This window comes from Chlorocebus sabaeus, chromosome 14, assembly GCF_047675955.1.
Source record: "Chlorocebus sabaeus isolate Y175 chromosome 14, mChlSab1.0.hap1, whole genome shotgun sequence".
Lineage (NCBI taxonomy): Eukaryota > Metazoa > Chordata > Mammalia > Primates > Cercopithecidae > Chlorocebus > Chlorocebus sabaeus.
The window spans coordinates 30,687,768-30,714,342 of record NC_132917.1 but is presented as its reverse complement, the minus strand read 5'-3'; the positions used below and the strand labels follow the sequence as shown (position 1 = coordinate 30,714,342).

Genomic DNA, 26,575 nt, shown 5'->3' with positions numbered 1-26,575 from the left:
GACTTTTACCCTGAGGGCAGCCTCACATCTTACCTCTGCTTATCATTCAACTACCCTACCTCTAGTTTCAGCATCCTGTATTTTTTTCCTGGCTTTACTACTCCTTTCATGTTGAAGATTTTCCTTCTAGAAAGACCAGAAGTGCATCAGAACCCTTGTAGAATCTAGTTATGGTTTAGCATGAAGAGTCCCCTGGGAGCATCTGGTTTTCCGTGGTGCTGGATAACAGAAGCTTCCAGCTAGTGGAAAGCAAGGGCACTCTGAGGGGTATCAGGTAGCCAGAGGCTGTGGTCCTGGAAGTAGACTGGCTACATGGAGATGAGAACTCCAGGGCCCCACAGCTGCTTCAAACTGGGTCTGTTGAAAAGAGGGAAGACAGTACAGACTTTGAGATAGACATCAGTTGTGTGAACTTGGGCAAATCGTTTATCCTCCCTGTGCCTCAGTTTCCTCATTTGAAAATTGGGGATATAGTTTCTTACTATATATTAAGTTTGTGGGGGCTAGAATTCATTTGAGGTACCCCTCACTCACTACTTCCCTCTGAGGTTCTGATAAGGGGAGATGTGATGGTTAATTTTATATGTCAACTTGGCCAAACTACAATGTCCAGGTATTTGGTCAAATATTATTCTGGCTGTTTCTGTGAAGGTGTCTTTTGGATGAGATTAACATTTATATTGGCAGACTTTGCATAAAGCAGGCTACCCTCCATAATGTGGGTAGGCCTCATCCAATCAGTTGAAGGTCTTAAAAGAACAAAACTGACCTCCCCAAGCAAGAAGGAATTCTGCCAGCAGACCACCTTAGGACTTCGACTGCAGCTGCTCCCTGGGTCTCCAGGCTACTTTGAGGATTTTGGATTTGTACCTCCATAATCACATGAGCCAATTTCCTAGAAATCAATCAGCCAATCAATCTGTCCTCTCAATTTACGTGTAAACACACACACACACACACACACACACACACACACACAATTGGTGATAATTTCTGTAGAACCCTGAACAATACAGAGGCACATATAAGAATCGGCAAACAAATGGGAAACAAATAATAATTTTATTAATTTCATGACCTGAGACAAGCAAGCTCCTCTAACCCTAAGGAAAGGTTTTGGGTAAAAGCTGAGATGGACAATGTGGAATTGCCTGAGGATGAAGTGGAGCTTCCTATATCCCCACTTCGACTCTAAACCGAGGGACCAGAACACTCAGGGTTTAGGGAGAGATGGTGGCACAGACCCCAAATCTACATATTCAAACAGCCGCTTGGGTGAGATAGAAGGCTTGCTTCTAGAAGGCAAGCCTAGTGCGTGCTTTCTAGCTAGGGACAAATAGAACAGGACAACCTGCTCTACCTGGACAGTGGAAGTGCATGCTAGAGGGCTAGGCCGTGGCTGTACCACACAGGAGTCCTGCCCACCAGCAAAATATGTGTGGCTCCAACCGGTGAGATTAGTTTTGCCTCCCTTGGAGAGGAGCACGAAAGGATGGAAAGAAACACTGGAAGTGTTTACAATACTCACAGCAATGCCCTAGATAGGGTTTTACATGTTCTCCTGCACTGACTATGCCAGGCTCCACACCATATTTTATTTTCTTGGGAGATAACTCTTCCATGGAAATATGATTGGGTGGGTGAGGAGAAAAGGGTTCTCTTCCTGATAAAATATGGTATAGAGCCTAGTGCATAATAAGTGCCCATTGAATGGCAGGCATTATCATAGGCACAGCATTTTCACAGAACAACATCTCTCCATGAAACATTGATATAAAAGGCAGCCTCTATGCTAGGCAATATCTCCCTTTTCGTAGCACACATATGGGAGAGTCTCCACCGTGTTTGAATTCCTTGATGAACCCATCTGACTTCAGTTGGTCTAGGACCCTTTGTTACCTGTTTCACACTCCTCTGTGTTAATTTTTCTGAGGTACAAGTCTCAGTGATGGTACCACAGGTTGGAAGATCTGGGAAATATAATAGCTGCCACTAAATATTTGAAGACTATGAAAGACAAAGATAAGACTAGTACCAAGTGGCCATGGGGGCATAACCAGATCCAAAAGGGAGATATTACCAGGAGACAGATTCTTGATCAATATAAGAAGGACATATCTAGAAGTTACAGTTCTTTAAGGTTGGAGTAGGCTATTTGGTACCTCTGTGTCACTGACTGAACCCAAGAGGGATGTCCATGGGGCAGTGGCATGTTATGCTGAAGCTTCCAACATTGGATGGATAGATGCATGATATCTTCTTTAAATAAGGAGTTACATCACTGTTTTCTACTCTGACCTTCTATGTTAACCCAGCAGCACATCCCCACCTTCCTGCAGGAATCCAGCTGCAGAATACCTCCTTTTTTGGCCCTGGCTGTTAGTAATAAGCTCACTGCTGGGAGCAGGAGGGTTTCTCAGCAAGGAGAGTGAAGAGTAGAGGGGCTGATGGTGAAGGGTGTGCAGACATCCTGTGAAGGAGGAATAGCCCGAAGCAAAGAAAGAAGTCAGCTGAGGAAAATGACAGGAAATGCACAGATAGTGAGTCTTTGAAGATGGTCCAAGAAAATGGCACTGAGGCTGTGATAAGGCTGTGCTGCCTAATGGCAAAGAGCATGCAGGCTGGAGCCGGCTGCCGGGGTTCTAATCCCAGCTCCAGCACTGACAAGCTGTGTGATACTGGGCACAGGACTTGGGACCTGTTATTTCTGTGCCTACATACCCATAATTATGGAAAGGTAACATTGGAACCTATTATTGTGAATATCAAATATAAATGGTTATGACACATAGTAAGTACTCTTCCTGGGTGTTAGCTGATTTATTACAGGGTAAATTTGAGACGTTCTCTTCAGGATCAGACACAGGTCATGGTAGGATAGAAGCTGTATCAAAGGGATAAAGAGTTTCTCATTTTCAAGGTGAAAAAGAAGACAACTGGGACAGTAAGAGAGAACTACTAGTACCAAGCTCAGGAAAGAAGGGAGAGAGACAAAAGCATGAGTGGGAATGTAGAACAGCTTTAAATCCTAACAGAAGGGAGGGATACCAGGATTTCAGAGCCAGATAATCTGCTTGAAGTGAGAGGGAGAAAAACGGTCCCAGGGAAGGAAGGAGAAAAGGAAATTCAAGATTTCTCCTTGAAGCATGGTGGGAGGAGAGAAATTAAGCAACTTAACGGATGTGCCATCAAGCTTTAGTTTTTGATGCCAGATTATTTAAGCAATGGTCTTGGCCAGGGGTTTGGCAGACTTAATGAGACAGTTTCTATTGAAAAGATTATGTCTTAGTCTTTCTGTGCCTGGTTTATTTCACTTAGCATAATATACATCCATGTTGTCACAAATCACAGAATTTCCTGCTCCTTTAAGGCAGAATAATGATCTTGCTTATATGTGAAGCCTAAAAAAAGTCAAACTCAGAGAAGTAGGGAGTAGAATGATGGTTACCAGAGGCTGGGGGAGATGTTGGTCAAAGAGTACAAAGTCAGTTAGACAGGAAGAATAACTATAGTTAGTAATAATAGTGTATTGCATATTTCAAAATAGCCAGAATAGAGACTTTTAAGTGTTCTCACTATAAATAAATATTTAAGGAAATAGAAATGTTAGTTAGCCTGATTCGATCATTCCACAATGTCTACATGTAACAAAATATCACATTGTACCCCATAAATATGTACAGGTATTATTTGTTAATTAAAAATAAAACTTTGAACAAGATAATGTTTGTGTTTTCTGTTTGTGGCATCATACTTTTGAAACACATTCCCTCTAGATTGAATACATTCAGGTCAGAAGTGAAGCGGGGGCTTGCTTGGGGGCCATGGGTGCTGTTGAGGGCCCCATAGGAATGGACCCAGTTCTGAGTGGAGCCCTTTGGGAGCTCCTGGGTGTTTGTTCTTGTTTTCCAGGGATGTATCACTTCCTGCACCAGGGAAGTGTGGGAAGGTGAACATGTGTGTTCAGAAGCTTTCACAGATATTCGTATGAGCCAGGAAATGGAATTCACAGTATAGATACAATGTACTGCAAGGGCCCCATGCAGAGTCAGGGAGGAGGCTGGTGTCCTGGGATGGTGCGGCCAGAACACCCCACACTGTGCCCTCCTGTGGCACTTTGGAAGCTGGATGTGGGGACTCATGAATGGAAGAGCCTGGAAGCCAACTCTCAGGGTCTTTCTCTGCCCACGGACCCTTAGTAGAGGAGATGCTGCTGCTTCTTGTTTCTGTCTTTGGTGTTGGGAGGTTTAAATCAGTGGTTCCATGATTTAACAGCTGGTGACCTTGGATCAGCCACCTAACCTCTCTAAACTGATCCCGCCCTGCACAAATAGGGGTTGGGTGAGGATTCTGTGATGATATACATGCAAGCTGCTTTATAAAATGTAAAGTGCTATTGAAATAGTGATATTTTATTTTATTTATTCTTTATATAGCGGTATTATTTTAAACACACCTTCACCATTATTTAATACATTCAGATATTGTTGTAGAAAAGCCCAGCTCCCAGTATGGGCTGTTCTCCTTCAGGGGATCTCAGTGCAGCAAACTATGACTGCGCTTTGTGCATGTGACAATCTGAGGGGAACAGGCCCCTCCGAGGGCACCTTCCATGACGTCTTTCAATTTCTCATGCCAGCCTGGCTGCTGCTCTGGCTTGCTAGGGGCCAGAATTCCAGAGTTCCAAAATTCTGGAGAGCTCACAGCACATGGTGCTCCCAGAAGGCACTGCAGCCAGGGATGCTGGGATGTTCAGCTGCCCCGTAGGGAAACCAGCAGCCTCGGGCTCTCTTGGGCCCATGCCTCTATCTGGTATGAATAGAGAGTAGAGGTGGGGTGAGGCCAAGAGGTCAGTTGCACCCACCCTTCCTGGTGTTGTCATGCATGCCCGCCCCTCCACCTGCCTCTCCAGCACAAGGAGGCAATGACCGACTAGGCACCCAGCAAGGCCCCAGTTCCAGTGTCCCTTCCCACCTGGCTACATGGCTGAGGCCACTTCCCAGACTCACTAGGCACCCAGCAAGGCCCCAGTTCCAGTGTCCCTTCCCACCTGGCTACACGGCTGAGGCCACTTCCCTGCTGGTCTCCCTGTCCTCCACGTGTGGCCAGAGACGTTTTCTCCATGACCTGCTTCAGGCAGACTCAGCTGCATTCTGGAGTTTTCTTTCACTCATGTCCTCTTTGCATTCTGGAGTTTTCTTTGCACTCATGTCCTCCACATTCTGGCCTTGCCATTCCTGAGCTAGCCATTCCCTGAACAGATTTTTTTTTCTCTGGGCCTTCCTGCCTGTGATGGTTCATTTTATTTGTCAATTTGACTGGGCCACAGGGTGCCCAGACATTTGGTCAAACGTTATTCTGGGTGTGTCTGTGAGGGTGTTTCTGGATGAGATTAACGTTTGAATCAGTAGACTGAAGAAAGCAGATTGCCCTGCCCAGTGTTGGTGGCCCCGTCCAATTCAATGAAGGCCTATATAGAACAAAGGCTAAGAGGGAATTCCTCCTGCAGATGTCTTTGAGCTGCGACATGGCTTTTCTTGCATTCAGACCCCACTGGAAACATCAGCGCTTTCTGGATCTCCAGTATGAGCACCACAGATCCTGGGGCTTGTCAGCCTCCATAATCACATAAGCCAATTCCTATTTATAATAAATTTTTTCTATGTCAACTTAAACTATATATATATAACATCATAGAGAAATATGCAGTGGCCAGGTATGGCAGTCCCTGTAATCCCAACACTTTGGGAGGCCAAGGTGGAAGGATTGCTTGAAGTTAGGAGTGTGAGACCGGCCAGGGCAACATAGTGAGACCCCGTCTCCACAAAAAATAAAATGTAAAAAAAATGAGCTGGGCATGGTGGTGCACACTTGTGGTCCCAACTACTTGGGAGCTGAGGTAGGAGGATCTCTGGAGCCCAGGTGTTTGAGGCTGCAGTAAGCTATGGTTGAGCCACTGTACTCCAGCCTGGGTGACAGAGTGAGACCCCATCTCTAAAAAAAGAAACATTAGGCAATTTCATCCTTGTGTGTGAATGTCATAGGATGTACTGACACAAACCTAGATGGTAGAGCCTACCACACACCTAGGCTGTAAGGTATAGCCTGTTGTTCCTAGGCTATCATACAAATTTGTACAGCTGTTTCTATACTGAATACTGTAGACATTTGTAACACAATGGTAAGTATGTGTGTATGTAAACATATCAAAACAGAAGAGGTATAGCGAACATACAGTATTATAATCGTATGGGACCACTGTCATATATGCTGTCTGTCATTGACTGAAATGTTGTTATGCGTATGTGGCTATATACATATGCACATGCACACACACACACACACACCATTGGTTCTGCTTGTCTAGAGGACCCTGACTAATATACTGCCTTTTATCTAGCTTTTTGCTACATACTTATTTCCCCTCTCTATCCTCCCTTAAGCAAAGTAAGATCCCTACTCATCCTTCAAGATCTAACTCATTTGACACCTGACTCAAGAAGCTGTCCCCAGTTCCCCTCACTCCTCTGCTCTCACAGCCTTGTCATCGCGCTCATGTAATTGAACTCACTTTGCGGTGTGTTGCAGGCATCTCCATGTGTGTCTCTCTGCAACGTTGCAATCCCCTCGAGAGCAGAGGCCTTCCAGCTCCACATCGCTCCTCCCCAGCTCGGAGCACCGTCAGGGCTCACAACTTATTTAGAAAATTGCGATGAATTAAATTGGAAGCAAGCCAGTGGGAGACAGTTCTATGGCCCTTCCCATGAGGATGGGATTTCAAGGTCACCGTGGGGTGATGTTCCAAGCAGAGATGATAGCTATCAGGCTGTGACATTGCCAAGCACAGGCTGGGGGTTTCACACCCCCACCGATTTCCTCTGGAATATTCTGTAGCCACAGTATCACAGGACATTAATAAAATCAATTATTGGATAAAAATCTCTGGTCTCCAAAGCTTCATTTTATGCTATTAGCAGGAGAATGCTGTTTTAAAAGGAGATAACAGAGAGAGAGAGAGATCAATTACTGGATAAGCTCACCATGGTGCCCCAGATGAACACCGACACTGGCCAGCAGCCCCTCTTACCTGCCACATGGGCCAAGCCCCTGCACTGCTGTCTGTGGATCCTGCCCTGGGCCACCCTGTTCAGGTTTCCCAAGCGCAGGAGGTGCATTCTACTCAGTAATGGGATGGGCAGCTCTCAGCTCAGTGCCCTTAGTACCCAGGCAGCTTGAGACACTTGCACGGCCACCGGGGTCAGTAATACATGAATGAGCACCCCACCCTCGGGGACAGTGTCAGCCCCAGGACACCAACCCTCATGTTCCAGATCAGAACCTGATCAGCACATTCTTCCTGGAAACACAGAGTCTTATGTTTTATGAACTTGAAAGGTCTGAGCTGTTTTAGATACAGACCAGCTCCTCCCCAGGGCTGAGAGTGCTAACATGCATTGGGAAGTGACCACCAAATTTAGGTGTCCAGCTTCTCAAGGTCTTGAAGTCCACACCTCCTGCTGGCTATGTGGACAGTCTCTGTTGGCTGTGGAGCTGGTGTGGGCAGGGCAGACCCACACTAGGCAGCCTGGGCTGTGGCTAGGAGGCATTCCCTTGCCTCCTCTGCTGGAGGGGCCCAAGAAACTGAGCTCTGCTTTGAGCTCTGCCACTTTCCACCTGTGTGACCTCAGACAAGCCAGTAAACCTTTTGGAACTTCATCTTCCCTACTCAGTTCAGAGGGTTTTGGTGAAGATGAAACGAGATCATAAATACAGAAGCCACCTTACACATTCTAAGGTGCTCTCCACATACAGTGAGGGTTATTACTCACTACCCCATTGATGCTTCTTAAAAATACCAGATTCCTGGGTAGGAGGAAGAAAGGAACAGATAGGGTGGCGGTGAGTAGCACACCACTGTAGATGGAACTCCTCCTTCCTTCCCATCACTGCCTCTTCTACAGCCAAGGAAGAATGACAGTCATTCATGAAACTCTGTGCCAGCCGTGGGGCCAGCACTTTCACGCCAGGTATTCTCAGATTGCCCTGGAGAGATGTCCTCTGGGGTTGGGATACTAGAATTCAAGTTCCAGTTCTGCCATTTCCTAACTGTGGGATCTTGGGCAAGGTCCTTACCTCTCCAGGCTGTTATCTCATCTGTATAATAAGGGGATGCACAGTATCCCTCTCATAGAATTGCTCTGAGAACTACATGAAGTAATGTGAGTCAAGATCCTAGAACAGCACCCAGTATATAGAAGTGCTCAGAAAATGGTGGCAGCCATTGTTGTCATTGTTCTGTTTTTATTGTTGCTGATGGTTTGTTGCTGTTCTGCCTCTGACCCCATCTTTGAGCCAGACCTTGCCACTATAAGCCTGGTCTCTGGGGTTGGGTACTGATAAGCCGACCGGGGCTAGTGGAGGACAGGGAGCCGTTCTCACAGACTTCCCATTCGTGTTGCACAGCCTTCGGACGCTGACTGGGACGACCTGTGGGACCAGTTTGATGAGCGGCGGTATCTGAATGCCAAAAAGTGGCGCGTTGGTGACGACCCCTATAAGCTGTATGCTTTCAACCAGCGGGAGAGTGAGCGGATCTCCAGCAATCGGGCCATCCCAGACACTCGCCATCTGAGGTACCTCCTCCTTCTCCCACTCTGTTACCCCCGCAGTCAAGAGATCAACAGCAGGCTTGATTTGGGGCCTACTGTGTGCAGCACCCAGTGCTAAGAACTGGGTTGGCCCATCTGCTGCTGGTTGGACACTAAAGGGATTTGGATTTGGTGATTGACCCTGTCTTTGTTGCCTATTGCTTACTGCTGAGAGCCATCCCAAACCCTCCAATTCCCACCAGGAGGTTGGGGGCGGGGTGGCCTCTTTCACTTTAACCTGCTCCTCACCCTAGGGATCATCTGACACGAACCCATAGAGCACCAAAAACACTACAGCCAAGGCCTGTTTTTCCCTGGCAGATTCCCACACCCAGGCCTGGGTTCCAAAGTAGGGGAAGGCAGGATGATCGGACCCTGGGGCAGGTAGGTGGGTGGTGTCTTCTGTGACTGGGAGAGAGCCTTCCTGTGCCAGCCCTTGGACATTTTGCCATGTGAGAAGAGGAGCCAGCTTGCCATTGGTTCTTCTGTCTGCCTGTGGAGGGGCTCGTTCACACAGCTCCATCCTGCCAGCCTTTAGTCAGGCCATGCCTTCAGTAGGTTGCAGAGATCAGGCCTGGAGCTACGTAGAAAGCTTTGTTTCCCAGCGAGAAGAGGCTTTGTGAAGACTTTCTGCCTCACGACCAACCCTTTTTAGAGTCATAGCACCCCTTATGCACCCTGGTGAGAGCTGGTAATCAAGTTCAATCTCAATCCCAGCTCCTCCACTCATGGGCTCCTGGCCTCCAAACTGGGGGCCCAGAAATGCCAAAGGCCTGTGTTGGCCTTTCTTGTCTGCTGCAGGAACTTGACTTTGCATCAGCCTTAAATACCAGACTGGCATGCTGAGAGGCTGTGGTGCTGTTGTTAGCTTCTTAGCCTCTTACATTTGTCTGGGTCCATGGGTACTCACATTGTGGAAACGGGTTTATGAGCAGAAGAGCAAGAATTTTCATGACTTATGAGGCTGATTGCTCTGGCAGTTCTTAAGTTGGTACCCTGTGAAGGCTGGCGGACTCCATGTCCCCAACTAGGTTGCACTACTCAGAAACCTTGTCTTCTACAGCATGTATGCTTTGGAGTGACTCAGCCAGTCCTTGTTAATCACTATCATTGCCAAAAGCAGCTGAAGTCTTGGTTTCCCTATGAATATAGCAAGGGGGATGAACTAGATGATATTACAGCTTCTTCTAACTCTGACTTTCTGTGAATTTAACTCTCCCCTCGAGGGACCCATGAGACTTTGCCTTAGCAGCAGTTCCTGGTAGTCCCCTACGGCCAGAGACCCAGGGCGTGGGCTATACCTGCTTACTCCCTTCTGCTGGCCTGAAAGCGTCTGAAAGTCACAGTCTTGTATTATTCCTGTTTAAATTCCTGGGCACTTGTCCTACTCCTTGGCATCTGAGAGAATTTTATTTAAATATTAGGTTATTGTATTTCCCCCGAGCAGAAACTGCATGTAGGAGAGATGGGAAGAGGGAGCAGACAGGAGACAGGAGCCTGAGAAGCTCCACTGGGTCTTAGGCAGGTGGACCCTTGTCCTGAGTCCAGAGGCCAGGGCTTTTTTGAGGGACAAAGGGAGGTCTCCTAGCCAGGAAAGTTGCTGGCGCATCTGGATGACAGCCCCCTGAGAGACACCTGTGACTGCTCCCACCTGCAGAAAGAAGGCAACAAGTAATTCACTGAGTAGGCAGGTACTTGGGGATTCTCTGAGCAGGACTAGTTTCTGCACTTTCCTTCTTCTACCATGTAGAGGCAGAAACTAACATTTTGCAAGGGCTGGGCATATGTGGTGATAGGTGATGAAGAACTGAGCCTGTTTCCAAGGAGCCCAGCTCACGATGTCCAGTTCCAGGCTTTGCACCTAGCCCAGTGTGTTCCATCTGTTAAGAAAGTGTGATCTGCTGGGATTACAGCAAGAAGGGAAGAGAGGATTTAGACAGAATTTAGACTCCCTTTGGGAAGACAAAAAGGGAAAGTGTATCAGCCATATATCTGCCTCAGGGCACCAGCCTTGCCCTGTGGGAGCTGGGATTGTGTAACTCAGAGAATTTCAGACTTAAAGAGCTTACTCTGAATGTGCATGAAAAGGAAAGGTCAGGCAATTGAGAATGAGGGCAAGCACATGGGACCAGCAGCCATCTAGGGGTATAGATCACCTACTATGTGCAAATCCCCCGGCTAGCACTGTGAGGGGCCACCAATTGGATCAGCCATCTCCAAGCCAAGTTTAGTCACCACACTGGTGTCACCCTTGTGGTGATGAGAGCTCCAAAGACTGCCAGCAAAGCCCTGTTTTCTTCTTTCAACTGCGCCCTTCTGTCTACGGGATCTCCCACTTCCAGCTCTTGGTTCTCAGGGAAACTTTGACTGTAGGTTGGAGTCATCAGCTATGTCTCTTAATCCTTCTGTGACTCCAGTCTCCCCGTCGTGTCCCAGCTTCATTCTGATGCAATTCCTGGAGTTTGCCTGGCCTTTTGGGCCCTGTCTGCCTCAGATCTGACCAGCTGATGCTGCCGGTGACCTGTGTTCTGGGGACCAGGGATTCTCTGCAGCACTACTGACATTTGGGGGTAGATCATACTTTGTCGCAGGGTGTCCTGTACATTGTAGGTTGTTTAGCAGCATCCCTGGCTTCTACCTACCAGATGCCAGTAGCACACTCCCCAGGTTGTGACAACGAACTATGTCTCCATACTTTGCCATAGACATCCCCTTGGGGACGAAATTGCAGTGAAGATCTCTGCTGTAAATCCAGCCCTGCTTTTTACCTAAGTTCTCAAAAATGAAATGTAAACATGTATTATCAACCCCATCACCAGCAACAGGACAAGGCCAAGCCTTCTTTGTAAAAGCAGAGCTGAATGGAAGGCAGTAACAGCCCAGGGGCTAAGGATACTGATCCTGGGATCAGATTGCCCTGTTTACAGTCCTGGTTGTGCTGCTGACTAGGAGTAAACTTAAAGTTGCCTAGCTTCTCTGTACCTCAGTTTCCTCTTTTGGAAAATAGGGGTAAAAATCACAAAAATGATCCTACCTAATTCAGTTTTTATAAAAAGCAAATAAAATATATATAAGGTATTTACCTACCTAATAGTCAATATTTTTCAAATTCTAGTAGTTGCTATTATTACAGGGTATGTGGGCAGGCTGATACTGAAGGGCCAGGAATGGAAGGAGAGGTCTCTGCCAGAAAACTCAAGATGATCAGGCAAGAGACGCAACTAAACCCCCAAAGTGAGCACACATCTATACCCCGAGTACCAGGAAAGAGCATTAAGATCACTAAGTTGTCAGGGATGGTGAGGGGGGCAGAGGAGAACAGAGGTGGGTTTCAAGGTCAGGTTCAATTCCAGAGAAATGGGAGTGAGTGGTGTCAAATCCCCATAAGTGTGGAGTGCTGGTCCTTAGCATCTGTCATAGCATTTCTCAATCCAGGATTCTTACCAGAATTACCTGGGGTGCTTTATTTCAGTGCTGATACCCAGACTCCAACCAGCTGAAGTACCTCTTTTCTAAGCTCCCCAGCTAGGGTTAAGAACTACTACTCTAGGTAAGCACTTCTTAAACTTAAATAGGCAAACAAAGAACCCCTCTGAGGATCTTGTTAAAATCTGATTTAGTACATCTGAGATGGGGCCTGAGCGTCCGCATTTCTAACAAGCTCCCAGGTCATATCAACCCTGCTGGTCCATGAATCACACTTTGATTAGCAGGGACTTAGAACAACCATTCTCAAATTCTGGTTCCCCAAACCAGCAGGCCACCAGCATCAGCATCACTTGGGAACTTGTTAGAAACACAGACTCTTAGGTTTCACCCAGAACTACGGGGTCAGAAACTCTGGGGGTGGAGTGTAGCGATCTGAACTGATTGCGTCTCGGCAAGAGCTACAGGTGATTCTAATGCTGGCTCGAGTTTAGAAACCACAGAGCACCAGCTTGTACCTGTGGCTTATTTTTGTAACCCAGGTGAAGTTCATAGGTGGGATTGGTGCAGCCAAAAGGCTGAGGGTCTGAGTAGAGAGTAGAGGCCCTGGAATAAGGCCACCACCTCCCCACACACTACAGCCCTCTCCATTTCTCCACTGACGTGACTTCTGTCTCTGGCCCTGCAGAGACTTTGGCCTCTCTGGTTCCTTCTTGCCTCTCCCTCCTTTCCCAGTTCCTTCATTCACAGGCTCCATGTCCTGCCATCCTCCTAGCAATTGGTGTCACCTCTACCGAGAAGCTCCTATAGTGGGGTCACTCCTGGCCCCATAGCCATTGGCCCACTCTGGACTTCTGGTTCCTTGAGGACATCCAATCACATTGATACAGTCTTTGCCCCTGCTGGGCCTCCTTTGTGTTCCCATCATGCCTTGCAGCTAAGGTCCTACTGATATCAGTTGCCCTCTGGGGTAACACGCTGAGCTTCTCCTACAGTGCTTTCCTTGTGTGTGATAGGAATTCAATAAATGTTGAACAAATGAAAGGGAGGATAAGACTGGAAAGGCAATTGACCACCCTCTCCCACCTGCTTTATGTATAGCGAGGAAAAGAGGAGCTAAAGGAAGGCCCTTCTCATCACCCTTCAATCCTCAGGGGCCTCGTAGAAGGAATCAGAACAGACTCCGAGTTAAAGGAAAAATGCTTTTCCCTTAAAGAGTTCTCATTACTGAAAAAAGAAGGGTGAAGAAACCGCATGTGGGAGGGGTCTGAGCTTATTAAATTTGCTTCCAATTTTCTTACCACAGTAATTGGATTCTGATTTATAGGATGCGTTTGGACAGCGCCTGAAACAGAGAACTATTAGCTGAGCATTAGAGCAAGTGCTGCCAGGAGGGCGGGTGTTGGGGTGAGCAGCTCAGAAATCTGAAGATGCCGCATGATGGAGGAGGCAGCAGGTGGGTGAGGAGGGGGAGAAAGGAGGAAGGCTGTAGAAGTTTTGCCCAGCAGGCAGCTGTGCTGATTGAATCCCCGGATGCACCAGCGGTGTGGACCCCTTATAAGCAAGCCATGCAGGGCACCATGTGATTTTAAAAAGCCCAGAGAGGCCTGGGGGCTTAATTTCCCTATATCTGGAATGGAAGCGAGTAGCCATTTTTCTTTTAGTTCTTTGCCCATGAAGTCCATGATATTTTACAAGACACAGTCCATGATATTTTACAAGAGATGTGGAATGTGAGATAGCAGAAAGCAGGAGTAGAAGGAGTTAAGACAGGGACAGGCTTTGAGCCTTTCCCAGGATTTCCAGGGTCCTTGGCGGTGGGCACTGAGTGACGCCACATCCAGTATAGTTCAAAAGGTAAGTTCTACAGCTTCGCAGGCATGCCCTGCTCCTTCGTGCCCTGCTCCTTCCTTCCCAAGGGGAAGCTTGGGGTTAACGGCCTTCCCATGCCCACCACACCCCTTACACGCGTTTGATGTGATCTTCACTGCTGAGATGGAAACCTCTATCATCAGCCTGTAGACATGCACGTCTCTGCTGCAGCCTGGTTCTCTCATCCCTAGTCTCAGGCTAGGTGACAAGGTGAGAACAGGGTACCCCTCAATGGCTTTCATTCTCACCCCTAGTCTCAGGCTAGGTGACAAGGCAAGAACAAGGTACCCCTCAGTGGCTTTCAGCATATCCCTGCTCCTCTCAGCCTCGTTTCTCAGCTGTGAAATAAAGGTGTTGGACTGGCTAACCTCAAAGCTTCATCATTCCTCAAGTCTCCATACCATTATAGATGAATGCATTCTTCCATTTATAGTCTCTTCATTCCAGAGATATACACATACGCTGGTCCCCACTCACCTCAGTTGAACAAAACATGGAGCTTGCCTGGGGACATCCTAGCTCCAACTTCCCCTCATGAGGTCGAGAATTGTGCTAACACAGAGGAGAGCCTTCATTGCCAGGTCACTGCTTAAGTCCTGTGAGATCATGAAGATGAATAAAATGGGGCTACATGTACTGGGGGTGAGAGGTAGGTGATGTGCTTTAACTATCGAATTCACTGTAAGGAACAGACAACTTCTAGCTGAAGTGAGTCTGAGATGATTGTCCAGAGGAGTTCTGCTAGTTATATATTAGGTTGGTGCAAAAGTAATTGCGTTTTTTGCCATTACCTTTAGTGGCAAAAACCACAATTGCATTTTAATACGATGGAGAACTATTAGCCACAATTACATTTCAATACATAAAGCATTGACTGGTCCAACAAGTAGTCCTCATTTTCCAGTCGTCCCACTTCCATCCCATCACCCATTCTGGTGACAACAGCTGGATTTGCCATTATCCAAGTGGTACATAAAACATCTGGCAGACAAGTAGCCACAAATAGAGACACACCCCTCCAGGAGGGAAGGAATATTTTGATAAAGCATATGTGTGTTCTTACTAGCAGTGCCTGTTATGGGGTTGCTTTGATTGCAGAGAGCAGGCGTCAGGGTGGACTGAGCTCGTGAGCTATGGGCTAAAAGCTCTAGCTGGGGAAGCCTCATTGGGTCACCTCTGCCTGGCTTGGCTGGGTCTCTGTGTTTTCTTCCGCATATTCTCCCAGCCTTTGTCCAGTGCGGTGCTAAATGACTCAGACAGTGGGGCGCCCATCACTTGCCTGGAGGGAAAATTCCACACTTTGATACATCCCACCAGGAAGACATTTTTCCTTGGCTCCTTTTCCTCCTGGGAAATGAGGGGGCAGTGGCCCAGCCTCTCGTAGCATTTCTCCCTCCTTCTATTTACTCAGTTGGAATGGCTGCCAAAGATCATCATTTCTCTCCTTGTACTCGTCACTTAGCAGTAATAGGATAAAAATCTTTACAGCTGGAATGGCAAAGCATAAAAAATGTTCATATTGCCTCAGAGTCGAGGCTATTCCACTAGCTCAGCACAGCGTTAGTGATTCCACACCATGCAGCCATGGGGAGGGGAGGGAGAGCCCATCACAGATACTTAGCTTTTGCAAACAAGCTAGCCCCCTGTGACATTCTGGTCCCCCCGTGCGCCACTTTTCAATACAGGATGTGAGCCTGTTGATAGTGGGCCTAAGTGCCTTCACTCCAGAGCATCTCTGAGTTTGATCTCTGAGTCACTCCAGAGCATCTCCTCCTCTGGGGGAGGAAGGGAACAGCAGGAAGAGTTGCAGGACATCCTGGAAGTGGCTCTGCAGCAGAACTGTGTCCACAGCCTGCGGCAGTTTGCAGTACCATCTTGCCAGGGTAAGAGGGGAGGAACGACCACAGGGGCTCCTGCCATGTCTGTTTTCTGTGTAGTTAGTTTTGTCTTGGCCACATAGCAAAGCATAGGAGTTAGCAAGGGCCTCTGGGTCAGGATTCCTCCCCAGTCTTGGTCCCCTGATTTCCTTGAATCCTGAGCCTGCAGGCCCCTCCTGCTGTTCTTTGAGTGCCTGTTTTTTTGAGTTTCTGGGAGATTTCCCAAAGGGGTAACTCCTCAGACTTCAAAGGGGACCAGTCAACAACACGGATGAGAATTCATCTAAACTGCCTTAGCTTAATTTATTTTCTTGCACCTTGTTTCTTAGTGAATTCCTGCTAACGTTGACCTTGCATTGTACATTTCATTCATTCATTCACTCACTCATTTGCTCATACCTTTATTTCACTCACTCATTTGCTCATACCTTTACTCCACACATTTATTGAGCAATTGCCGTATGCCAAGTCCTGTGTTAGGAACTAGTGTGCACTCCCCAGGGGCTCATGGCCTAGTGGGAGAAATGGACATGGGACCAATTCCTGATGTTCAAATGTGGATTATGTTAAGGCCATACCCTTGCTCTTGGAATTAATACATGAATTTCCTGCCCTCAGTGTTCAAGCACCCAGCTCCTGCCCTGTCCCTGGTTTGGGTTTAGTTATTTCCATCTTGGCCATGTAGCACAGCACAGGAGTTAGGAGCTGTCCTGTGAAAAAGACAAAATAGCATTAGGCTGGTCTGTGAAGGAGAAGGAATTTACACGTGGCTGGGAGGCCTCTAGAGGCTTTTGGAAGGAGATGGCGTGGGCTGCAGTTAGTGTGCTGGTGAGTGGGGCACGTAGGATTTTACCAGGTAGTAGGCATTTCAAGTTGAGGGAAAAGCATAAGGAAATGTAAGGAGATAGAAGAGCCAGTGTTTTATAGGAGTAAGCCCAGTTACTTAGGGTGTGCAATGATGGAGGGGAGGAATGGGGGAGAATATTCTGGAAGATAACCTGGGGACATGTTGTGGCAAAGTCTTGAATTCAGGATAAGGAGATTAGAGTTTATTCAGTAAACCCTGGAATGCTTCCATGTTCACGCTGTCACTGCCTCATTGTCACAGCAACCCTGGGAGATGCCCTAAGTAACACATTCCTGGCCAGCACCACAGCCAGGAGGAAGGAAGCTAAAGTGTGACGGAGCAAAGCAGTACCAGGCAGGAGTGGTGCCCCCGCCCCTGGACAACTGTCCCAAACAAAGTGCAGGCTGAACAGGCGGCTGGCCCAGGAGCTAGAACCTGATGTGAGAACTTGGCCTGAAAGCATTTTCATCCTCAGGGTGGGGGTATTGGATCTTCCACTAGGGAGTTCGTTCTGAAGCAAGGCAGGAACAGTGAGAAGCAGGAGCTAGTCTTAGGGGAGAAGGAGCTGGTGGGGCCTGGAAAAGGAGTCTGTCCTTCATCCCCAGACTCACTGCTGAGTTTCCAGACTGAGCACCAGTGTGGGCTGCACAGACTTGAGCAGAACAGCAAGACTAGCAGATTAACTGCACACCTAGGTCAGGGGACCCGGGCTCAGAGAGGTTAGGGGGCTTGTCCAGGGTCACACAGCTAGTCCATGCTTGGCTGAAGTGCAAAATCAATTTTTCAGATTGTGGGTCCATATATTTTATTTTATTTTGTCACATAGAACTTATTATTATGTCTAAAGTTCACTGAGTTAGAGAGAGAGAAAGAGTGTGTGTGTGTGTGTGTGTGTGTGTGTGTGTGTGTGTGTTTGACTTGTGATTTGGGGCGAAAAGAAGAGGTGATAGATGAGGATTCTGGGTTTCCTAATTAAGATAGTTTGATTATTATATTTTAGGTTTGCCCGGAGGTACTAAAATAATACATTTCAGCCATGTAATTCAATAAATAGTGTCATCTGGTGTTCTGCTATCTGGGCCAAATGCCTGTGGGCAGGTAACCCAAGAAGAACCTTGTATGACTTTGAAAGTTACCAAGTGGTCTTTGTTCTGGAGACAGATTTCCCTTCTCCCTCCTTAAGTTTGCCTGCTACATTTCACATTACCTGGGGAACGAGGCAGGGAAAAGAGATGTGGAAAGAGATGTAGAGATATTTTCAATGCCCAGGATGGAAAACTGATTTGGATTGAATATTTGCGAGGAATAATTCATTCTACAAGTTATTGAGTCTAAGACTATTAGGTATAGATCAGTTAAAAACAACAACAACAACAACAAACAACAACAACAACAACAACAAGCCAGACTGAAAGTTTGCCCTCATGGAACTTGAATGCCCCCAGTGAATAAATCCCCCAGGTGGACAAGTGGGAGCTACCTTACTACCCTCCCCAGGCCACTAGTACCTCCCCACCTTACAGATCACTTTCCACAGGAGGCATGACCCCTTAAGCTAGCCTTGAAAATAAGCCCTGGCCCATGAACTCAGGGTTTCAGTAACACCAAGGGCAATGTGGTATCAGTTCTCTCTCCACTGAATTATCTATCTTTAAAGTACAGAGGAAGAAGGGTGAAGAAGATTCCCTGGATTTGCACTCTGCATTCCGGGGGTGCTCTCCTCCATGTTATGGGGAACACAGGAGGAGTGGAAAAGACAACACTGTTGAGTTTGGCTGCAGCTTTTGTCTATTTCATGAGCTTTCCATGTTCCAGTTCAGTGGCTTTTGAAATCTTCCAGCACAATCAAAATCTGCCCCAACACCAGAAACTCTCTTCATCTTTTCTCAAGGAAATCTTTTATTGAAATATAACATACATATGGAAAAGTACACACCTCCTGCAGGCACATCTTGAAGAATTTTTCCAAAGAGAACACACCTATTTCCTGCATCAAGTGTCTACATCAGGTTAAAGAATATTCTCAGTTTGCCAGGAGCCACTCTTTTGCCTGTGCCCCATCAGAATCCTTCATGGCTACCTTGTCCTCAAAAGCTGTAGATTAATGTTACTTGGTTTTGAACTTTATGTAAATGGGATTACACAGTATATACTCTTGTGTATCTGGCTTCCCTCAAAGTTCTGTGCATGAAACTCAGCCACATTTTGCAAGACACAGTTTGTTCATTCTCACTGCTGTGTAGTATTCCTTTATATGAATATATTACAATTTCTATATCTACTCAACTATCAATGCTCCTTTGGGGTTTTTCTAGCTTGGCTTTTATGACTAGAGCTCCTATGATTAAGCTTCTACTTGTCTTTTGGTGAACAGGCATATGTGTTTCTGTAGGCTGTATCCCTAGAAGCTTTTGTAGATATCATTAAATATTTAATGAAGTGCTTATAGCAGAGTCCCTGTTGCTCCAAGTCCTCATTATCAATCACTTGCTATCGTCTGTCCCTTTCATTTTTGCCTACTGGGAGGCTGAGTAGTGGTGTCTTATTGTGGTTTAAATTTGCCTCTCCCTGCTGATCAATGAAGTGGCACACATTTTCCTGTTTCTGAACCATTTGCATGCCCGAGCAAGCATTGTGCCCCTTCTCTCTGCATCTGTCTATGCCTTTTGCTCAAGAAGCAAGCACAGAGGGCCTGGTTCTCAGTCCCCCCTCAGTAACCTGCCTTTCTTCTGGTTTTTTTTTTTTTTTGCCATTTTGTCCAGTATTTTGAGGCAGCATGATAAAGTAAGGGGAAAAAATAACTGGCCTGAGCCTGAGAGGATGCATACCCTTTCTAAGATACTGCCCAACAATGCCTTCAGCTCTCTGGGTGTCTGTTTCCTCCCACGTAAGATGAGAGAAGTAAGCCGGAGACACTTATTAAGGTCATTTCCAGCTCTGTCTGCTGGTTTGAAAAGACTTCTGCCAGTAAGAGCATGCAGGAACTGGCTTAGGAACTAAGTAAGTTGGACGCTATTTCCAGAAACATGAAGCCCTCCTGCTCGGCAGTGCCGCCCCTCCCCCTGCCCTGGATCGCTCTTTCCAACTCACATACTTCCCTTCCTAACAGGACTCCAGGGCCCTGCAGAGCATCAGAGCCCTTTTTATTGCCACCTTGTCCATTTCTTCATGCGGGCTTTCTCCACCCTCTCATGCCTTCCACACAGTGCAGGTCACCAGACCTCTCCCAGCCTGAGGTGCACATGTAGGCTGGTTTGACATGTCTTCTCACTTATCTGAAAGCCCCAGACCTATTAAACACAGCAATAGCAGAGCTGCTTGCTCCTGGAGTTGGCACATCATGTAGAAGGCAGCTTGACTGCAAACATTGGTGACCTGCCCACATTTTTCAGTCTAGAATAAGGAGCTGGAACACACAGATGTCTTCTCTTTAAAACCTGGATCACTGTCAAGTTCCATTACCATTTGCCCCCAAGTGCTTCAAAGACCCACTGGCTCTTATGATATAACACATGTGCCTCTACTGCCAGGAAGAAGCAGGGCTGGTAGGATTGGCCTGAGGAAATTTCAAGGAGGCTCTGTGCCGGGACCAAGGTCCTGGGCCAATTCCTACAGGAGAGGATGAACCATGCAGGAAGCCCTTAGAGTAAGACTCTTCATGCCTTTTATTTCTTTCTCCCAGCCTGGAGTGAAGTGGCCTGATCTCAGCTCACTGCAACCTCCACCCCGCCAGGTTCAAGCAGTTTTCCTGCCTCAGCCTCCTGAGTAGCTGGGATTTTAGACACCTGTCATCAAGCCCAGCTAATTTTTGTATTTTTAGTAGAGATGGGGTGTCACCATGTTGGCCAGGCTGGTCTCGAACTCCTGACCTCAGGTGATCTGCCCGCCTCGGCCTCCCAGAGTGCTGGGATTACAGGCTTGAGCCACCGTGCCCGGCCCATGCCTTGTATTTCTATAGGACTTCACAAAGTGCTTTCCCATCTCTTTCTCATGTCCTCGGTAGCCCTTTGGGTGAAGAGGTCATTGCCATTTCACAGAGAAGGAAGCTGAGACCCAGGCAACATAACTGGTTGACTAAGTGGCTGGGCTAGGTCTCCTAGTGCTGTGAACTTTGACATACAACATCTCTGTCACTTACTACCTGGACCATGGGTGAGTTACTCAAACTCCTAGAGACTCCATTTCTTCATCTGTAAAATGGGAATAATAATGGCCCTCAGGGTGAGGTGAAATGATTGATGTCAAATGCCGAGCCTCATCTTTAACCTCTAGTAAGCACTTGGTGACTGTTTGCTAGCTGTGGGCCTGAGTAGTCAAGTTAGTACTGGCATCAGGAGGGCAGCTGGGGCCTGCCGCAGTCACCCAGGCAAGAGGGGTCATCAGGACCAGCAATAGTTCTGGCTTCATCATCTTTCCCACTGCTCCGCAGCTGTGAGCCAAAGCAGGTCTGGAAGGCAGGGCAGACAGGTAACAGGTCCAGGGGTGGAAAAATGGGTGACATGGATGAATGTGGAGAGGTCCTGGCTCTGCACCCTGCTCCCCAGCTCTGAGTCGGGGTGCTGTGGCTCATGTGAATCACAGTGGAGCTGAGAACAAGGTGGGCTGGGTGCAGGGCATGTAGGCAGGGAAGTCCTTGGAGAGCTCTGGGCCTCAGCCTTGGCTCCTGGTGCTGAACGTCCCATTTGCCTGAATGTCAGACTTACTTTAAAAACTGGAAAGCAAAATTAGCAAAGAGGCGACTACAATGTCACATCTGGTAAAATTTGTGCTTGCACGATACTGGGGATGGAAGCCAAGGCCAGCAGAGGGAGTGATTTAGAGCCAGGGGTCAGCAACTGCAAAATGTGTTTGACAAGAGATGAAAAGAGCAGGAGAGATGACAGCTGGGTGGGGGCTGCTGTGGGAGGGAGACCTCTGAGCCGAGGGTGGTAGATGCGGGATGGAGCGCTGAGGGCCACATGAGGCCCTAGGCAGCTGGCAAAGTAAGCGGAGACCGTAGGATGTGATGGAAGTAGGACCCAGCTGGGGACCCTGTGGATCACAGAGCAGTGAGGGTCCCACTGGGCTAGTGAGGGGCAAGATCAGTAAATGTCCTTGAGCTTATCTTTGCTGTCCCTGAGGCAACAAGAGGAACCCCTGATCTCCATGGAAACTTTATTGTATTATCCAGACTGCTCTCCCCTCCTGACCTGTCTGACCCTCATGATAACTGTGGCCTGGCCAGAGCAGGCCTGGTGGTTGAGTCTTCTGCCTCCCTGCTCCTCCCTGTCTCTCCTCCTCGATTCCTCATAAGGTCGCATCATGTATTCCTTGTGCCACACCTGCCTGCCCTGCCTCTCAAGATAGCAAGCACCCTCTTTGCTCCCGTCTGCTTCATCTCAGGCCGGTGCCACCACCCTTCAGACTTTCACCCAAGCCGTGATCTGTAGCATCATCCTGCTCTCCCCCCACCCTCATTTTGTGGTCTCTTCTGATATATCTCTTGCTCCGTAAGATATCTTGCTGCCAAACTCAGCCACTGCCCCCTCTCACCTGGGTGACTGCGGTAGGCCCCAGCTGCCCTCCTCATTGGCTCTGGCTTTCTAAATGCAGAAGGATCACTCCTCACCTGAAACTCTTCACATGCTGTGGGCACAGGGCGCCTGTCTCCACCCCCACCCTGAAGCCAAGGCCACCCCCATCAGGCCATGGCCTGTGCCGACTGTGCTGTGAGGATTCAGGCCTCCTCATCATTGCTGCTTTCTCTGTTCAGGATGCCCTTTTGTGTTTTGGGAGTCTGTGTGGAGGGTCTCCTCTTCGGGAAGACCGCTTGCCTCTCGGACTGAGTTTGGCAGCCCCTCTGTCCTCCATGCTCACCCTGAGCAGCACCCGTTGCTGTGCATTGCAGACATCTTACTGTCTATCTCCCTTCCAAGCCCCTGAGCAGCTAGGGCAGGGATGTTGACTTATCTTTGCATCTCCCAAGCCTAGCACGGTGACTTATCTTTGCATCTCCCAAGCCTAGCACGGTGACTTATCTTTGCATCTCCCAAGCCTAGCACGGTGTCCATCAGTATCAGCTGAGTGAATAGGGGCCTGAAGAGCACCTCGTGATTCCTTCTCAAGCTACTGAGAATATCAGGGATTGGGAGTGCAGGTGCAGGTGAGCGAGTGAATCCTCAGAACAGAGGGAGAAAATCAAACCACAGGAAATTTAAAACCATCCTCGCTCAGCAAAGAATTCTCCGTGTTCACACATAAATCCAGCGCCGCAATTGGCAAACACGTATTGATCATACCATTCCCTTGATGTGTGGGAGGCACCATATATATGTTCTCTCGGTTCAGCCTCACAACTTTGCTATGACCCTGGTTTTAGAGATGAAGAAACTGACTCCAGTAGCTTGAATAACTTGTCCATAGGAATTTAAAGAAGTGGAAAAGTGGCCCCTGCCTGCAAGAAGGCAGCAGTTACCTAGGAAGATGGTACAGTGATTTAGACAGGGGAACAGTCATACCAGGAGGCCACGTGGAGTGTGGTGGAGGAAGTGATTTCAGCGAAACTGCAGAACAGTGACAGTTTGGGCAGCTGGAGGAGGGAAGGTAACAGAATCTAGGGAGGTTTGTGGAGGTTGTGACTCAGGTACAGTCAAGGGCAGTGACTGGGCTGGTTTAGCAGGGCCAGGAGGCTCCTGCAAGGGAACATGGGGGCAGGGTGCTGAAGAGCTAACACAAGGATGGAGGCCTTGGGATGCTGGTGAAGTTTTAACTCCAGGTGGCTCTGAAGGTTGGGGGAGGCTCCTACAGGAGCAGTGTGTTAGGAAGATGGAACAGAGAAGGGCTGTGGAGAGGGTGGGAGGAGTGGTTGGAAGTGATTCTTCACAGGTGGGAAGAATAGTCAGGCAGCTGTTGCAGGAGGACAAACTAGGGGGTGTAGATCAGGCTTGAGGATATAAAAAAGAGGCAGATTTGACTGCAGGATTGGCTCAGGGGTGGATTGACTGTAGGAAGGTGCAGGAAGGTATGGGAAGCCTTTGCTTTTTCCCTCCCTGCTTCAGACCAGAATGGCACACGGATGTGAGTCCCCTGGGGAAGAGGCATAGACCGCTGGCCCTCAGACCATTCCTGAGCTCAGGGTGCTGAGTCTGGCATATTCCTGGAGTTCCTTGGCTGTGGGCCTTACCTTTGCTCTTTATAGCTGTTGCAATTGGAGGAACGTTCCCCTTTCAGGTGAAAGGAGGGAATGATGCTTCTCTGATCCTTTAGGTGGAAAGTCTGAGAAATATCAAGAAATAGCTCTAGGAATATCAAGGGGAGATACTATGCTTTAGCAACTGAGGGATGACCCAGACCCATGATTTTCCATCTTTCCAGAATCTTTAGCATGCAGCATTCAAGATAAAAGACAGAAGGGCTGGGTATGGTGGCTCACGCCTGTAACTCCAGCCCTCTGGGAGGCCAAGGTGGGTGGATCACCTGAGGTCAGGAGTTTGAGACCAGCCTGGCCAACATGGTGAAACGCTGTCTCTACTAAAAATACAAAAAACTTAGCTGGGCATAGTGGCGCGTGCCTGTAGTCCCAACTACTCTGGAGGCTGAGGCATGAGAATCGCTTGAACGCGGGAGGCAGAGGTTGCAGTGAGCCGAGATTGCAGTGCCACTGCTCTCCAGCCTGGGCAACAGAGTGAGACCCTGTCTCAAAAAAAAAAAAAAAGAAAAGCCAATATGGAATAAAGGTTTCAGAGGCAGTGAGTCTGGATAATCTTCACAGGGCATTCTCGTAGAGCTCGTGAGGGCACCGACTGGGGAGCCAGACCATCTGGGTTTATGTTGAGGCCCCACCACTCGCTGACTGTGACTTGCCCTCTCCACCACCATGAGAGGAAGAATTGCAGCACCCACCTCGGGGAGTTACTGTGCAGGCTGAAAGCTCTGGAAAGAATACCTGAGACAGAGTGAGGATTCAATTGTGTCATCTATTATTACTGTTGTATGATGTGATTTGAGCAGGGCTAAAATAAGACATGAAGGAGCTCTGGTCCCAGACACCAAGGTATCTTTTTTAGGAAACGTTTCAAAAATAAGTCTTGGCCCAACTCCGCACTTTCTGTCCCAGCTAGGCTCCGCATTTGCCTTTTGAGAAGATTCTTCTTTGCACACACACAGACATGCACATGCACACACAGCTGCTATCTGGGTGGTACTTGGTACCGGCTAACACAGGTCCTGGCAGTGTTCCAAGAGAAACCTCTTTGCAGCCTCCATAGATCTGCTGATCTTCCTGGAGAGCAGAAGCTGCCGCTTGCCTCAGGGTTTCCACCAAAGCTCAGGGTTCCACTCACTTGGAAGGGGCTAGGCAGTGTAAAAGATCAAGATTAGTTGTTTGGAAAAACAGAAGGATCCTGGTGCATTGGAGTAATGGTCATTTCTAGGAGGTCTCTAAATGCAGCCAGAGGAGTCTACATTCTTTAAGTCAGGTGGTCCTTCTGAGCCCGGATTGCATGAGTCAGCACAGGCAGCAGAACTGCTTGATGAGGTAGATTGGGGCCAGAGATTGAAAAACCCTGTCAGCTTGCTATCCTGAGCGCGCTGAGAACTGAGATGGATCTGCTGGTTCCAGAACAAAGAGTGGGAGATGTCCAGCCTTCTGTGTTCAGTAATTATGTTTTTTGCTGAGGGTGGTCAAAGGCTTGTCATAATTCAGTGGAACAGACCCTTAAACAGTTCTTTCAGATGCCAGTTGGTAAATGAATGCAGGTGTGATCTATGGAATTGGGGAAGAGAGGAGATAGGAGAGAGATTTTCTTAAAGCTACATTTACAATTGAAAGAGCTATTAATTATTTTGAGATTGTGGCCTTTTCTGGTGTTTAAGTACTGTTTCTTTTTGAAATGATGGTGATGGTAAATGATGGGATTTTAAAAATATATACTTTCCCACAAAGTAAAATGTCATGAACCTAATTATTGTCTCTATAATGTTTTTATTTTACTTTACTCATACCAGAAAACCAAGACCTAGAAACAATTATCTGGCACTAACGTTGAAATTTTAATTTGTATTATATACCAATTAAAGTTCAGGGACAACTTAGGACAATGATGTCCAATAGAAATAGATGTGAGCCACATATTATTTAAAATTTTCCAGTAGTCACATTTAAAAAGGTAAAAGAAGTGAAATTAATTTTAGTAATATATTTGATTTACTCCAATGTATCTAGATACTAACATTTTGACATGTGATCAATGTAAAAAATATAAGTAAAATATTTCACTTTTTTTCATACTAAGTGCTTGAAATCTTGGGCATATTTTACATTTACAGTATATCTCCATTCAGACCAGACACATTTCCAGTGTTCAGTAACTGTGTGTGGCTCGTGGCTGCCCTACTGGATAATGCATGTCTAGGAGAAGAGGGTGTCTGGGCCATTCTGTCGAAGGCTTCAGTCTTTCCCCTCTTGCTTCATCATTGGCATTGTTCATCATTCTTGGAACTTTGGTAAACAAGGACATCCCAGCCTTTTAAACACAGTTGAGTATTTCCAGCATGACAGACAAAACTTGAGACCTCTCCACAGACACCAGATGCCACCTGATATTCCCCAGGACACCCTTAGCCCAAGGCTTCTTATCACCAGCCCCCTCCCCGACTCATGGCTCCATACTTCAGCTTCCAGACTCTTCTTCAGTTTGGGCAACTTCTTTGGTCTCTCTTTGCTGTATCACTGACCTTGGCCTTTGCTTAGCTTTTACTGCTCTGGAGCTCCCTGTTAGGGTGTCACCCATAGCTTGGCAAAGGACATTTTCCTCTCCGGCTTGACCCCGTGTAAGCCTAACCTGCCTCCCACCTTCACTTATCCCTCCACTCATTCTTCAGACATTTATCGTATGTCTAGTATGTTTAGTCACCATCCTGGGTAC

General features: G+C 47.6%; 1 protein-coding gene across 2 annotated transcripts in view; it reads left to right on the top strand.

Annotated features, from left to right (window-relative positions):
* The window catches only part of GALNT14 (polypeptide N-acetylgalactosaminyltransferase 14), a 235,662-nt gene that overhangs the window by 144,405 nt on the left and 64,682 nt on the right, over positions 1 to 26,575 (top strand). For both annotated transcript variants that reach the window (XM_007971039.3, XM_038006749.2), the window contains exon 2: positions 8,464 to 8,633. In XM_007971039.3, the coding sequence (XP_007969230.1) occupies positions 8,464 to 8,633 (170 nt within the window). The remainder of the gene's footprint in view (positions 1 to 8,463; positions 8,634 to 26,575) is intronic.